The sequence below is a fragment of the Anser anser genome (assembly GCF_964211835.1).
Source record: "Anser anser genome assembly, chromosome: 22".
Taxonomy (NCBI): domain Eukaryota; kingdom Metazoa; phylum Chordata; class Aves; order Anseriformes; family Anatidae; genus Anser; species Anser anser.
Window position 1 is genome coordinate 7,723,595 of NC_139743.1, and position 14,592 is coordinate 7,738,186.

Consider the following 14,592-nt stretch of genomic DNA (forward strand, 5'->3'; position numbering starts at 1 on the left):
GCAGGTGTGTTTAGGAGAGAGCAGCGTGTGAAGTGGCAGCAGCAGCAGAGTGCCCCAAATCCGAACGCCGAGGTACAACTTGATGCCTGCAAGCAGTAGGGAACGGTCTGGTTTTCCTCCTGCCCGCCCCACGGTGAAGTGTCGCCCGTGCCCACCTCTCCCAGGCCTTCTGCGTGCTCCACATCTCGGTGCTAGGTCAGGTAGATAAAATAAATCCCAGTGCCTTTGCTGCTGCACGCAGGCCGGTGTAACGGGCAGGGTAAAGGCACATCGGATGCCAGCGCTACCTGGGTCAGCTCCCTGCAGCTCCGTTTGTTTCTTCCTTCCTTCGGTGTGCTGCCCTTGGCCGGGCTGGGTTTGGGAGGCGCGAGGCTGGCAAGACACTCTGTTCGAGGGGAAGGCACTCGGCCACGGGGCCGCTGCCTCGCTGGTCAAACACTTCATCACCGTGTGCTCGGGCAGGGGTACAGGACGCATTGTTCGTAGCATATACAACCGTAAACTTTTTATAGGGCAGCAGGAGAGGAACGTTTCCAGTAAGGCGAGAAGGATAGTTTACTTTTTGCGTGTGTGCCTTTGGCCAGAAGTTTAAAAGGACTCGGGATGCTTCGTATTTGATTTATGGAGGGCTTTTTTCTTTTTTCTTCTCTTTCTTTTTTTTTTTTTTCTTTTCTATTTCCTTCCTCTCCAAAGAGTTTACCGATGGCCCGGACAAGTGTGGGTTTGCTCGGAAGGTGTTTGAGCAGAGCGTGCCAGCACTCAGCTGCACGTGTTGCTGCTGGCGGCTGTGCGGGGAAGGTGAACGTGGGCTCGAGTAGCAGGTGCTAAAAGCTGAGCCTGGGGGCAAAAGCTCTCCGTTTGTGTTTTTCCGTGCTTCTAACTGCCTGCTGCAGCTGTTCCTTCGGTTTTATAAGCTTTGCTAAGAAATGTTTTACAGTCAAAGCATTGAAATGTTGCTCTTCGTGAGCCCTTGAGCTAAGGATATTCTTGTGGTTTGAGGCACACTTTGGGGAAGAATTTGGGGGACAAGTAGTGAGAAGGGAGGGATGGTCTGGTGATTTAAATATCAGCCTTTCCTGATTTCATGGGAGTCAGATGCTTGACTACGTTGTGCATTTCCAGATGTTGCCTTCTTCTTAAATCCTTTTCACTACCTTGGCCTCACAGGCCCTTTTGGAGCTCCTGGTTAGCCACGCTGTGTTAACTGACCTCGGGGAAACGGGGGCCTTGTTCTGGGGTGGAAGGTAGTAGATGTTGAACCGGACTTGCTACTGTTCTGCACAAATCATCTGTATTTATAGAGCTATTTATATTTATACAGCTAAAGCAGACTAGTAGAGGCATTCCCATCTTTCTCTTCACCCTAACAAGGGCTCCAGGTTGTGTTTGTCTGAATCCTTACGACCCCCAGTTTGGGGGGGAATCACAACTGCTGTTGCTTCAGATTTCAATCACAATCAGCATTAGAAGGTTTTCTTGAGTGCTTAACCCAAACATTCCTCAGCTCAAATGAATTCAGCAGTTCTCATCCCAACCTTGATGGACAAGGGAAGCAGAGGTTTATCAACACAGAGCAGCTGTTTGTAAGTTTGGATGGTACTTACATCTTCTTGTCCACTGGACCATTCGTGGTCCTTCTTTCTTTTCCAGACAACACAAACCCAACTTGTCCAACCTTTGCTCGTGGAGATGAGCTCTCCTTCTGCAGGTGAACCCTCTGGGCAGGCCACTTAGAGGAGCCAGGTAAACCCCACAAACACAAAGCACACAGTGCTTTGTCCTTCCTGACTCTGTTTATCTAGGCTGCTCTGCATTAGCAGCCCCATTACTTTTAGGGGGCAGAGAAGAGCCAAGGTATGTACCACCCAGGCCTTGTTTCTCATTCCCAGGGCATTTCTGCCGTTCTCTCTTAATGGGCCCCTTCAGCTGACCTTGGAGTTCCAGCTTAAGCCATGGCATTAAATCAGCTCTTTTTTAGCAGCCATTTCATTCCTCCATCAGCAGCTATTTCAAACGGAGGACCCTTACAGCATGGGCAAGCTATGCACCTCCAGACAAACGGCCAGGACCTCGTAGCCTTTGCAGTCTGCCTTTTTGCATTGGGCATTATCAAAGCATTTGAATGTCTGAGCCCAGGAGGTCACTCGCTATCTATTTCTGGTCTCCACTGAAGTGTAAGGAGATGGTTTGGTGATGGGTTTGTTTTTCTTTCTTTCTTATTAAGGCTACTTCTTCATGAAATACCAGAATGGAAATAGTAACTTAAAAAAGATAGCTCTATTTGTGTTTCTTACTGGATTTATTTCTACCTGGGAACAGGGGGTTGTGCATTTTTGATGTGGCACATGGATCTCAAATGTTTCATCCTTTAATAGTATGAAAAATCATCTGTGATCAGCTGGTGGAGGTCGGCTTTGGGCCCACGTGTTTGGAGTTCCTGTACGAGAAGTGTGAACTCTTAAGCCTGGCCTAGCACTGGTGCAGCAAGGCTGCCTGATGGAAAGGTCGGTTTGCCACAGAAACCCGGGGTTTGCTCAGGTAGGAGCTCTCAGTAAAGCTAGGTATGAACCTCCCTGAGTTGCAGATGCAGTTGTGAGTGCGGAGGAATTAAATGTGCTCCTCGGCATTTAATAAATGCTGCCCAGGCGTGGCCCTGTTTGCTGTGCAACTGCCGTGTGCGTCCCCCAGCGTGGATGGTGGTGGGACTGCTGCAGGTCGAGAGCGGTGAGAGCACCGACTGGAGGGAGCAGAGAGGAAATCTCTTCATGGACACGTTGCTCTGCTTTGATCATCTTTTTTGGAACATCTGAGGGCACCAGCTGCTCTTGCAGGAAGGATGCTGAGCCAGAGGGACCAGGCTGATGGTTCCTCTCTTCCCACTGCTTTTGGGATGGGTCCACGCACCGGTAGGCTGGCAAAGGGCACCAGAGCGTCTGTCTGCCTTGAGCTGCTGCCCTTCCTGCCCTTCCCTTCCCAAACGGGAAGGCAGGGAGCTGCCAGAGGGGGTGAAAATCCATCCACTGACTGTGTTTTGCGGCGGTGGGAACGAAGACCTGCAAGCGCTTGCATAATCCAAGTGCATGCACACGCGATAAGATCTGTAGGTGTTACTCCTAGGCCTTGTCGCCTCATCCTGGGGACTTTATAGGACTAAAAGGGCTAGAGATGGAAGGTTGTTCGGGGCCTTCCAGCGTTCCTCACTTCTCAGTCCGCTCTTGAGCCGTCTGGAAATGTGTGCTGTCTTCTCGAAGTTCAGCTTTCACTCTCCACACTATTTGTTTGAATTTTTGCTATTTTAGGAACATTCCTAAGAAAAAGAGAGTTTGTCCTTTTTGCAGCCTTTTAAAGGATGACAAGTGACTGTTGCTGAGGTGAAATTCAAGTCAACATTGGATCTGTTGTCCCCAGACGTGGGGTTGTTCTGTTTGCAGCTCCGTCCCCAAGTCTCTGAACTTCTGTTGCCTGTCAGATGTTTTCTCAATTAGGAAAACAGATTGTATATGAAAACATGTTAATGAAAGCTCCTGTCCCTAGAGGAGCCACAGTTTAGCACTTTAATTTGGTCGGGGATGGCTGGAAGGTTTCACAGGCTCCAAGGTGTTAAACTCTGCTGATTGCTGGAGATAAACTCTTTTGAACAATTGTCTTTCAGGCGTGGCCTTTTCCTAGACCAGACAGCGCCGTGACATTTCGTCCTGTTATTCTGGTGGCAGCCAAGCTGTGGATCTCTGGCACTGTCTTGTAGCAGCATCAGTACTTGGGGTCCCTGGCGAGACGGGGCGTAGAGGCCGTGCGTCTCCATCCCCGGTGCTGTTTCTGGGGCTGCACAGCACGCACCAGCACCACCTTGCCCTGAGACGTAGCTGGCCTTGCTGCTGCAGTGCGGGTTTAATGTTCTTTGCTTTTGCAGCTGGTGTCTCCTAGGTGTGCAGCCTTAACAGCCTGCAGCTAGGCATCTTTTTTCCTGCTGAAGAAGGGAGCGGTGGGTTGCAGCCCTGGCCCCGGTGATGGCTACCTGCCCTCGTGCCCGCTTACCTTTAGGTGTTGCTATTCCTGATGTTCTGATGGCGCTGCCCTGGTTGCACGGGGAAAGACGCCCTTGGCCCAAATGCCTCGCCTGAGAAGAATGCAGACAGTCTGGCAGAGCGCAGGTTAAATAAAGTTTGCCTTGGCAGGGCCCATGCTCTTGGATGTACTGTGAGCTGCCGGGGCGTAGTGGTGACGGAATTGCAAGCACGAACGCCAGCTGCCAAGAGGAACGGGTCTCCTGGCCCCGCTCGCGGACTTCTCTCCTCTGGGACTCTGGAAGCGCTGGCGAAATCCAAGCCTTCTCCCTACCCAGCCCGGCCCAACGCTCCTCTCTGTCTCTGGATCCCCTGCTGCTGAGGACGGCGGCCGCAGGCGAGTCCCGGCCCCAAGAAGTCAACGGGGACCCTCCCGTTGACCTCGGTGGTGTCAAGGATTTGGCCGCTGGCTCCCCCTTGTTCTGGCGGGGAAAGATTTTAGGCGGTGGTGAGTTCTCACTGATGGCCATGGCTTTTGCTGTTGCACAGGGAAGTGATTTAACACCTTGGAAAGAGGGGCCGCCTGATTGATGTAGAAACTTCCCCTGACCAGCTTGGGTGGTGTTGACAAATCTCCCCTGCCCTGGCTGCAAACACTTCGGAGCCCTTTTGTGGAGTGGCATTCCCGCGGCGCAGCCTCGGGATTTGCAGGTTGTTGCCATATAAAGGGCACGGTTTGGCCCAGCAGGAGGGCCAGCGAGTGGTTTTGTTGGCAGGTACCTACGCTTCCTTTTAATAGATACGCAGCACGGGGTTTGGATGGGAGCTGCAGTGAGCTCATTGCCTGCAACTGGGGGACGGGGCTGGGCTGGGCGGCAGGGAAGCAGGGAGACGAGTGCGAAGCAGCGGGATATTCACGCCTCGCCATCCTGGGAGGGTGCATTTTGGTCTCCCAGCAAGACACCCTTGACTCTTTTAGCATCAGAGGGGCTGATGAGGGGAGTGCTGGTTGCCAGACCACGTTCACATCCTTCCAGTTGTTCACAGGGATTGTTTTAGAGTTAAAGCAACAATTCTGAAAGACGGAGATGGGGGTGGTTCTCCCAGCTCTTTCAGCTCTGTCATCTGCTTGTGCATGGACATCACTTCAGTCGAGTCCCTTAGCCATGCTCTCTCTGGAGACCCGTTAACTCATTTGATTTCTCTTGGGCAGCAGGGCAATGGAGCTTTTCACAGCTTTTTGCTTTTCCTTTGTGACTTTGCATGTATTTGTAAGACGGGGAACATTTACCTAAATCTGGTGCACAGGAAAACTCAGCTAATTAATACTTGTGAAAATGTATTTTATGTGTATACACACTTGAAAACTGCATGTCAACTTACCCAGCAAGGTGATTTCCCCTACAGGACCTCAGCAGAAAGCTCCTTAGTTGGTACAAGTCTGACATTTCTGATCTCTCTCTCCTGCCCTGTGCCCACAGGTGGCTGGAGGTCCAGGTGGTGAACCTGACCTGCACCCAGCGCTGGGTCCAGTACCTCCAGCTGCTGCAGGAATCCATCTGGCCCGGAGGAGTTTTGCCAGCCGTGCCTAAACCAGCCAGGACAGAGGAGCAGAAGAAAGCAGCAGCAGAGCTGGCCCTGCAGAGCCTGATGGGGATCTTGCCTGGTAAGTGTGCACCAGAGATGGGTCAGGAGCCCCGGGTGAGGTTGGGGAACCCTCCAGTGCATCGGCATCTCTGGAAATATGTTTACCATGATGGGGTCTGCTTGTGCCAAGGCACTGAGAAATGTTCCCAACCTTTGGGGTTGGATGGTTTCCTGCAAGGAAAAGCAGCGATTTCCCAGTTCCAGGCGGTTTGCACAACCGCCTAGGGAACAGCACAGCTTAGAGAGCAAGGGCATGTGTCCTGGTGATTCCCAGGTGCAGACTGCCACACGTTCCTTCGTCGTGCTGGTGGTGCTGTTCCTGCTGAGCCACTCCAAAAAGGAGGGGCTCAGGCCAGCCTGTGCCACGCTGTGCTCCTACCTGCTGCCAGAGGTAGCATTGCTGAAGAGTCGGGCAGCAATCGTTCTGGCTTCTTGCTCTAGAGATGACAGAGTGGCTTTTCCACTGGGCTGAAATCATGAATGCAGCTGCACTGTATTTCCCTCGTGAAGTTTGACATGGGGACCTTTGGCATCGTAGCAGCTGCTGCCTAATCCATGAGTGCAGCCTGAACTTTTAACTCCTTGCTGCAGTGTAAGGGGCCCTTAGTATCCTTTGGGAATGAAAAAGTGCTACCAGCATATGCTGTTCCAGGCTGAAGCACTTTCCTGGCAATCAGTTCCTGTCCCTGGATGTTTTTTATCGTGGTGATATTGGGCACGAGATGCCTCAGGCTCAGAGCACCATCAAAAACTTTGATTTGGCACCCTCCAGGAGGAGACGGAGCCCATTTCACTACAGTGGAGACGTGCTGTTCCTAAAGCTTTGTCTCTGATGTTGACAGATGTGATCCAAGAAATCCTTGGAACCAGTAAATGTCGCATGAGCTGGAACCTGGTGCTGGAGTCCCTGGGCCATCCTGTTGTCAACAGGTATGTTGATTAGTCTCCTTACCTCGGCAGCCTGTGCAGCGGGCCCAGTAAGCTATGCTCAGGGCTCTGCTGTGAGTTTCGCACTGCCAGCTTCTTGGCACAGTGCCTATCTGGCTAATCTTGCTCGACTCCATATGCTATCAAAGGGAATCTGGGACGATTATCGCGAAGTTGTGTGTTTTAGGACCTCAGTCTAGCTGGAGGTTATTGAGTCAATCACATTAATTATGTTGTCAGGCTTGTTTAGGTTGTAGATGTCCTGGGAGGAAATAGGACCTGGTTTAATCCTGGTTTAATCCTGGTTTAGTCTGTTGTTTTCAGAAGAGCTTAGGGAGCCACATGTATTTGTAGATGGTGTTTTTTCTGCGTACCTGTTGCTGTGCATTCGAAAAGTGATGTTTTTTGTGATTAACTGCAAAGAAGTGCATGTGCCACCTTGCTCCACGAGATGCGTTTGTGCTTTCTGTGCTGCTCATCAGCTCCAAACACTTGCAGGTTTGGGAGGGTGGGGGGAAACCGAACCATCCCTTGAAACCTTTCTTGTAGGGTATGAGATCTTTCGTCTGTCTCACGAAGGCAGGCAGAGTATTTCTTCCTTGCGTGAGGAAGGTACAAGCCTTCCTTTGGCTCCTGTGCGTCTGGAGCTGATCTCCCAGCTCCGCTGTGCCCTGACCAGGCTAAGATTTGTCTTCTCTCCATTTCAGGCACCTGGTTTTCTGCCTCTTGGACATTCTGCTGGAGTTCTTGGTTCTGAAGGGCTCCAGTAATGAGCTCGAGACCGCAGCTGTCGCGCCGTCTGACTCTAGTGGCCTGGAGAAAGCAGGCATTTCAGCGCATTAACGAGGGCTGGTGTAGCCAGCAGTGAAGGAGAGAAGAAGCCACAGGCATGGGATGATTTGATTTTCAGTGCTTACTGAACATGTCTGGGAGCTTCTTGTAAAGAATTTTTCCAGCCAGTGCTAAATGAGGCTGCTTCCAGGCTTCTCTGTTTTGACTGGGTGATGAATCAAGCCCGCTGTCAGTGGCTGAAGAGGTTTTTCTGCTGTGTAGTGTCTGTTCCATCGCTGACTTGGTGGAGAGTCTGAACTGAAGATGCCTGACTTCTGTGGAGCTGGATGTCCTGAGAAGTATGTGCAGGCTGCCCGCAGATGCTGTTTGGGTTTCATGTCTCGCCCCATGTGTCTGAACAGCCCTAACATACACACAAAGGCAGGTGGCACACACAAGCTTTGCTTTTGGGGCTTCAAGCTCCACCTGGTGCTGGCATGTAGAGGCATGCTGGTGTCTTGTTGCTAGTTGTTTCTCCAGGACAGGTGAAGGGAGGACCAAATGCTGTCCCTGCTGTGTTAAGCAGCCTGCCTCATGCCTGCATAGGGCCACCTGCTCTACCAGAAGGAAGACAGGGGGAGAGTGGAGCATTGGAGATGTGACAGGAGCCCTGAAGTCAGTCAGGAACCCACCCCCATTGCCCAAAGAATTGGGCAGTGGGAAGCAGTGCAGAAATCAAAGCTGCTTAGGGACAAAGATAAGTCAGCTCCTGCTGCCACCCCTCCAACATGGTCTTGTTCTGGCATCTTTTGCTCCCTGAACAGTAGGAGGCAAGTAGGGTAGGCTGTGGTCCTGGAAAAGAGAACCATCCCCATGCTGAAGAGGAATGGTAGCTTAGCTGGACTTTAGGATTCCCATGTATTTTGCCTGCTGAGTTCAGTCCCAGAGACTCATCTGGAAGGCACAGAAGAAAGGGAGCTTGTCCATGTGTGACGCATAGCAAGTAAACCCGCTCCCAAAATGCTTGTCACAGCGAGCTCTTGGGGAGGAGCGAACACCTCTGAGCCCAGGAGGAGTGCTGGATACATGTTCTGGGAATGCAGCTGGTAAGATGGCCCTGGGAGCACCACCTTAACTCGGACTGCTGTCTCACTCTGCCTTGGTTTGCTGTGCCTGCTGTTGCGAACAGCTGTGTGCAGACTGCTCCAAGAAGCTTGTCAGCTCAGGCTGTCCAGTGCCATCCAGCGCAGAAAGGCACGTCGGTCTGACAGCTGCCTTTCCGGGTCATCCGAGACTTGAGTGGTTTTGCAAGCTTACGTTGCCCAGCTGTCAGGCTCGTGACAGGGCAGATGGACAAGGAAAACACGCACCAACAGACAGACCTGTCTGTATTTCCCCAGGATGTGGATCACCAGACTGACCAGCGCTGGACTTCGCTAATCACGGGCATGCTGCTCCTGGTGCTCTCAGCAGATCAAAGCACTGAGAGGGGATGTTGCAAGAGAAAAGCTCGCAGGATCACAGCTCGTTCCCACATTCCAGTACCAAATGGTGCATTTCATGCAGCCTGCGTAGTTTCTTGGAGCTGGATACTCCGTGGCGTGTTTGGAGAACAGGTCGTGCAGCTCCAGCACGCATACTGCTGACAGCAGAGCCTCTGCTCTTCCCAGGGACAGCTGCTTAACAGTGGACACTTCTCTGTGTGCTGCTGCATGCTTCTGTTGTGTGTGTGCCCGTGGTGTGTGGTAGATGCTGGGAAGGAATAGTTTGCTGCCAGGAAGTGTAATTTTAGGAAGTTCCAAGGGTACCCAAGACTAGGCAGAACCCAATGTAATGAAATAAAGCAGTTTTGCACAGCTTATCGGAGCCGTTTCTCAGCAGTGACACTTTTGAGCTGGTAGACTTGCCTGCCTGCTTGGAAAAGGAGGGAGTTAGGTAGCATAAGAGCAGATCAGACAACGTGCTGGAAGACGTTGCATATGGAATAATGGCCAAGCAGCAGGTCGGGAAGCAGGAATCCCCTGTACCCTTAAGCACAATATCTACTTGGAGCACCCTCTTCACCCTCTCTTTCACTGCCAGGTTCTGATTCCCTTCTTTTTTTCCTACAACTTCCATTCCTGTATCTCCTGCCTCGAGGAGGCAGTAGGAGAAGGAGCCATCAGCCGGGGATGGCTGATCTGTTGTGCGTGGTGGCTTCCCAGATGCTCGTGGTGTGCTTGCTTGCTCTTGCTTTTTCAGGAACTTTACAGCACCAAGGCTGCAGTGTGTCACTGAGTAGGGGTATCATTACGAGACTGCTAAGAAGGATCATTCAGAGATGGTTGCAAACTCCACACTGCCAGCTCCACGTGAGGACAAAGGTGTAGTACAATCTTTACAGACACTGCATTTGTCCTCAGAAGGATGAGCTTAGGCTTCCCCTTTGCCAGGAAGCCCTGATATGCCTGCCTTTCACCCTGACCTCCGGCATTATGCAAGCAGCTCAATATTCATTCCTCCTGGTGGAAATAATTTGTGATTTCCTCTGGCAGGCTCCGAGGAGCATAGCTGGAGAGGTGGCACTTGGCTGGAATGCTGTGACAATGACCTGTGGCTGTACCAGACAACTCGGTGTGTGCATCCTCTGCACCTTTCGTGCAGGGGCCTTGAGCCCTGCGTTTTGCAAACTTGCTCACACGGTGAAGTAGCAGCATCTCTGTGTCACCTGGCAGTTGCTGGGGCACAGAGAGATGAAGCAAGTTTACTTGCTTCCACTTCAAGTCAGCAGCCGAGTCGGGAACAGACCACAGGAGTTTGGATTGTGAGATCTGTGTTTTAATCTCCTGAACCCCCTTTCTTTTCTTAGAGCAAGGAAAACAGAAACCAGGATTGCCAGAGCCCTTTCTCAGGCTCTCACTGGCCAGGCTTCAAGCTCCCATTCTCTCCTTCATAGATATTAGTCCGTTCTCACAGCCAAGATGAAGCTGCCCACGAACAGCATAGGAACAAGTAGCCCCTCTCTGTATCTCGTTGTTAAGCAATACAAAATCCAATAAAAAAATCAGCTTTTTTTTTTTTTTTAACCTAATGACAGTTTTTTGTCTCGCTGTAGCTTTCAGATTAAATTGAGCACAACAGTGGCAAGGGCAAGCTTCTTTAATCAGGTGGGCTGGAAGTTTATTTTCTCTGGACTATGACTGGAAGTGCTGCTTTGGTAAAACAAACAAGGCCAGCAAAAACCTTCAACTCAATCCGTGTGTCAAGCTCCCACAGCTGTTCCAGCAAGCTCCCTTCTTCTGCACAGATCTGTGTAGAAGGCTTGAACCAGGGAGCTTCAAGGCATCACTGTAAGCTGAACAGTAGTTGTTGTGTTGAGCTAGAGCTTGATTTTTGGAAAAAAAAATAAAAATGGGAAAAATATGCAACTGTGCACTGAATCCTTGTCACCTTCCCTGTATTCAAACCCCTGTATCAGCTATTTGTGGTCTGTACCGACGAGTGCTGGTCTGAGAACCTGTTATGTGGTTAATGGAGAGCAAACTGGTGCTCCAAGTACCTGTGACTTCTGCTCTGACTCTGTGTACAATAATACTTCATTTCAAAATGGTTTCTGCATTTGGATTTAAAAATCACCTTTGTCAAGAGACTGCGCTTGGAAAGAAAAGGGCAAGCTGGGGAGAGGCAAGAAAGCCCATTTGGGAGAGGGAAGAGTTGGGGCAGGCATCTCCCTGAGTGTCTGTCGCATCCTGAGATGCCTGGCCGGGGTGGCGGGGCTGGTGGCAGCGGGTCTGAGACAGTGGTTTGCCCTCCTGGCACGCAGTGGCATTAGTGAGGGTGGCTGTGACCACAACTGGGGGGGCTCCAGCTGGAGCACAGTCCTGGGACAGCTTGCAGAGCCCGGGCTTCTCAGATGTGGGAAAGACCAGTGTCCTAGGCAGCTTGGTCAGAAATAGGAACAAGTTTTCCTCCTCTGGTACCGACATCACTGCTTCTTTCTCCCTGACAAGCAAACTTCTTGATTTAGGCTTCCTGGTGAGTGTGAAACCAGAGGAACAGTGTGGAGATCTCATGGCCTTTCTCCTGGAAGAAAGTGAAAGACACCCCGATAAGCAAGGGGCCCTGCTGCTTGGGAAGTTCACCTTGGTACCAGTCGTGGAGGAGGAAATCTGGTAAGCTATAAGGAAATAGGGGTGAATGTCTGAAAGAAATTCCACATGGAAGTTGAAATATTACAGCAAAATAAAAATACTGGGAAGGAAGAAAAACCTGATACAATGAATGCTTGGGTCATGTATTATTCTAGATTAGCTCTGCCACAGAAAGATCCAGTACACCCTATGAAAGCCATTACCTACAAGCTGGTGAACATTTGTACAGCATATGAAGCAGGGATCATAGCTGAAGCCAAGTTCCCCTGTATAATATCCACTCCAGGGTAGATTGGTCCCTTTCCAGTATCAACAGACAGCAGATTAAGCATTTATCTCTGCAGAACAGTGGGTAATTGATACCAGATCGAACTAGGAGCTATGCTCTGCAGAGCTTGCTTGTGACTATTTGTGACTAAGCGTGGCTGTAGTGCCTGCAGGTGACTTGTGGGGACTGGGATGTGCTTTTTTCTGTGCCAAATGGTGCAGGCATTGCCTCGGCGCTGTGTGCCCTGTAGCAGAGCATCGGTAGCTTCAGGGCTTTGTGCTGGGATAGCATCAGCCTTCCCAGACACGGCTCAGGGTGAGGTCTCCTGTCGTGGCCACAGGCAGTAGGCATCAGGGTGAGAACCCATCAGGAGAGCTTTTATTCCAGCCAGACGTTGGAAGAATGGAATCAGGATGCTGTGATTTGCCATCTTCTGCATTTAAATGTAAAATCCAGGCTTTGGCACATCTGACTTCTTGAAATATATTAATACCATTATCCTGGCTGCAGTCCAGTTCAGGTGATTATATTCTTCCTACCTTAATGCCACTCCAGCCCCCTGTCTCCACTGGATATGCAATGCTCTAATTCCTGTCTGGAGCTTGCTTATTATATTACAAAGTCTTTCCCCCTCTCCTCCCAAGTACAATTTGTGTACAGCAGGCTCGCCCTGCTATGCTGAGCTGCTAAAATAGTTGAGAGGACCTGCATAGACATTTAACTGTGCCTGGTGTTGTCCTGGAGCATCTCCCTGGTGCTTGAGCCCGCTGAGCAGAGAAGGTAGACAGCATAAATGATCAGAGCAAGTGTTACAGTCCTGTTTAGCACAGTGGACAGTTAGAAACCCCCCTCTTCCTTCTCAGAGGGCCTTTGGCTGGTGTATGTGTTAATGGAGGAAACATTAACGTTGTGGGGTTCTTCTACCTTCCTGTCTTGCCAGGTCTTCAAAGTTGTTGAAGGCTCGAGTATGTCCTTACATACAGGCAGGGAGGAGACCTCCTGTCTTTGAGGAGCACAGTGGCAGTGTCCTCATGTGAATATGCCCAAATGTCCCTGCTCATCTAGTGGGGCAGTTCAGCCTCGATTTGTGCTCAGCATCCAGCCCCAAGAAACCCTGTTTCCTGCAATACATGAGCAATACTAAAAGCTGGCTTTAAGTACCTCGTTTCCCTTTTGGAGCTGCTTGCTTGTCCATGTTGGTGGCTCGCTGGCCTTTACATTTCCTGCAAAGGATGCATTGGGGTGGTTTTTCCCTCTGAAAGGTATTTAAAGTTGCCTTCTTTCCTTACCCTTTCAATTACACTCTCTTCATCTCCTGGCCTCGCTGAGCGCCTGAAAAGGTTGCTCAAGCAGTACTTGAGGAGAGCATCCCACAATGTGCCCTACTTCCTTCCTGTTCCCAGGCCTCTTTGCTCTTCCGTGGCCCCCGAGGACAAGGGGGGCTTGAGGGACGTTCTGCAGAAGGGACAGCAGGGGTGAGGATCAAAGACCATAAAGCACTGTTTAAATACATAATGCCCACCGCTCCTCTCGAGTGTCGCATCTGGCAGAGCCTCATTAACCTTCTGTTTCCCCCTCCTACTCCTTTGCCCCTGAAAATCAACAAAGCCAAACATAACAAGTTGCCTTGATTGAAGAAGGATGAAGTGTGTGTGCTTAGTGTGAAAAAGCAAAAGTAAAGCCATTGGCTAAAGCCCCTTTTCCATGCAGGCCACTTCACATTTATTACGCTAGAAGACGGAGCTCTTTAAATCCCGATGCTCTTTATAGTTGAGCTCTTTAACTTTCTCCTTTCCTCCCCTTGCAGCCTTCATTCTCCCCTTGTTTGGCTCCTTCCGCTCTGCTCCTTTCTTTTTTGTCCTGTGAGAACGAGTCTTTTAATCCCCTTGTAGCGCAGATTAAAGCTATTATAGCCTCCCCAACCTGACATTTTCTCAGAGAGGCTCACAGCCAGATCTTTATGAGTGCTCTCTGTCTGTCTGCTGCTGCCTTTCTTCTCGGCACACTAAACCCCTGTTCCTGACCTTTCCCTGAAGAAGGAAGGGCTGTGGCGTGCAATCCCGTGTAGGCAGAGGCTGGGCTCAGCGGGGCTCGGTGGGCAGGAAATTAAGACCCATGGAAATTAACAAGTAAATAAGGAGAGAAAGAAAAGACGATGGGAATTAAGAGACAGAAGCAAAGCAAAAATCGCTCTGTTTGGAAACTGAATGCAGAGCCTGGGCCTGAATTTTGCACATGGTCTTTACAAGGAGGCAAGACATAAACCTGGGACTTGGTTTTTAGTAGCAGACTGGGGGTACCTGAAGCCTAACTTACTGCCTGACTTCACGCTTTGCTTTTGACCCAGGAACAGTGGGTGCAGGCACCTAGAAGTACACGGGTGGATGTTGGGTGTGTGAGCTGAGGGGCAGGAATGGCCTCCAGTACAATGGGGCCCTGTCCATGATAGGGGTTTTTTAGTGTTTGTCATCAAAGGATTGTACATCAGCTCTGGGACTGCAGAGTGGGGCAGTGTGCTGCTCCTTGTCTTGTACACATCATAAAAACACAAAGGATTGGGGTAGCTCGCCTAAAAGTGCATGTGCTAATGGCAGAAGCATCTTTCCGTTGGAGTTTTCTGTCTCATCATCAGTCCTGCCCCGAGAGGTGTCCTGCAGATGTCCCAGAGTTCTTGGCTAAGCACCAGGGAGGAAGAAAAACTCGGCTAAAGGTCTGTTCCCCAGGGAATGGTGCAGAATTACCCTCACACATTCCCTCTTTCAAGTTTGTGTCCAGTATGCGAGGATGCCTGAGCGAGTAGGAGAGGTGTGCTGTTCATACCGAGCGGAGGAGGCACTTTGGTTTC

The 14,592-nt window shown here is 50.6% G+C and overlaps 1 protein-coding gene across 16 annotated transcripts in view; it reads left to right on the forward strand.

Annotated features, from left to right (window-relative positions):
• The window catches only part of SNX19 (sorting nexin 19), a 111,556-nt gene that overhangs the window by 15,767 nt on the left and 81,197 nt on the right, over positions 1-14,592 (forward strand). For 10 of the 16 annotated variants that reach the window (XR_014574652.1, XR_014574653.1, XM_083808395.1 and 7 more), the window contains exons 9-10: positions 5,486-5,670; positions 6,494-6,581. Coding sequence is in view for 12 of the 16 variants with exons in the window: in XM_083808395.1 (XP_083664521.1) it covers positions 5,486-5,670; positions 6,494-6,581 (273 nt within the window). In the remaining 4 variants the exon portion in view is untranslated. Of the gene's footprint in view, position 1; positions 79-4,175; positions 4,513-5,485; positions 5,671-6,493; positions 6,582-7,285; positions 10,937-11,355; positions 14,567-14,592 lie in introns of those variants that run through there. The other 6 variants (XR_014574654.1, XM_083808391.1, XM_083808389.1 and 3 more) reach the window with 6 other exon arrangements.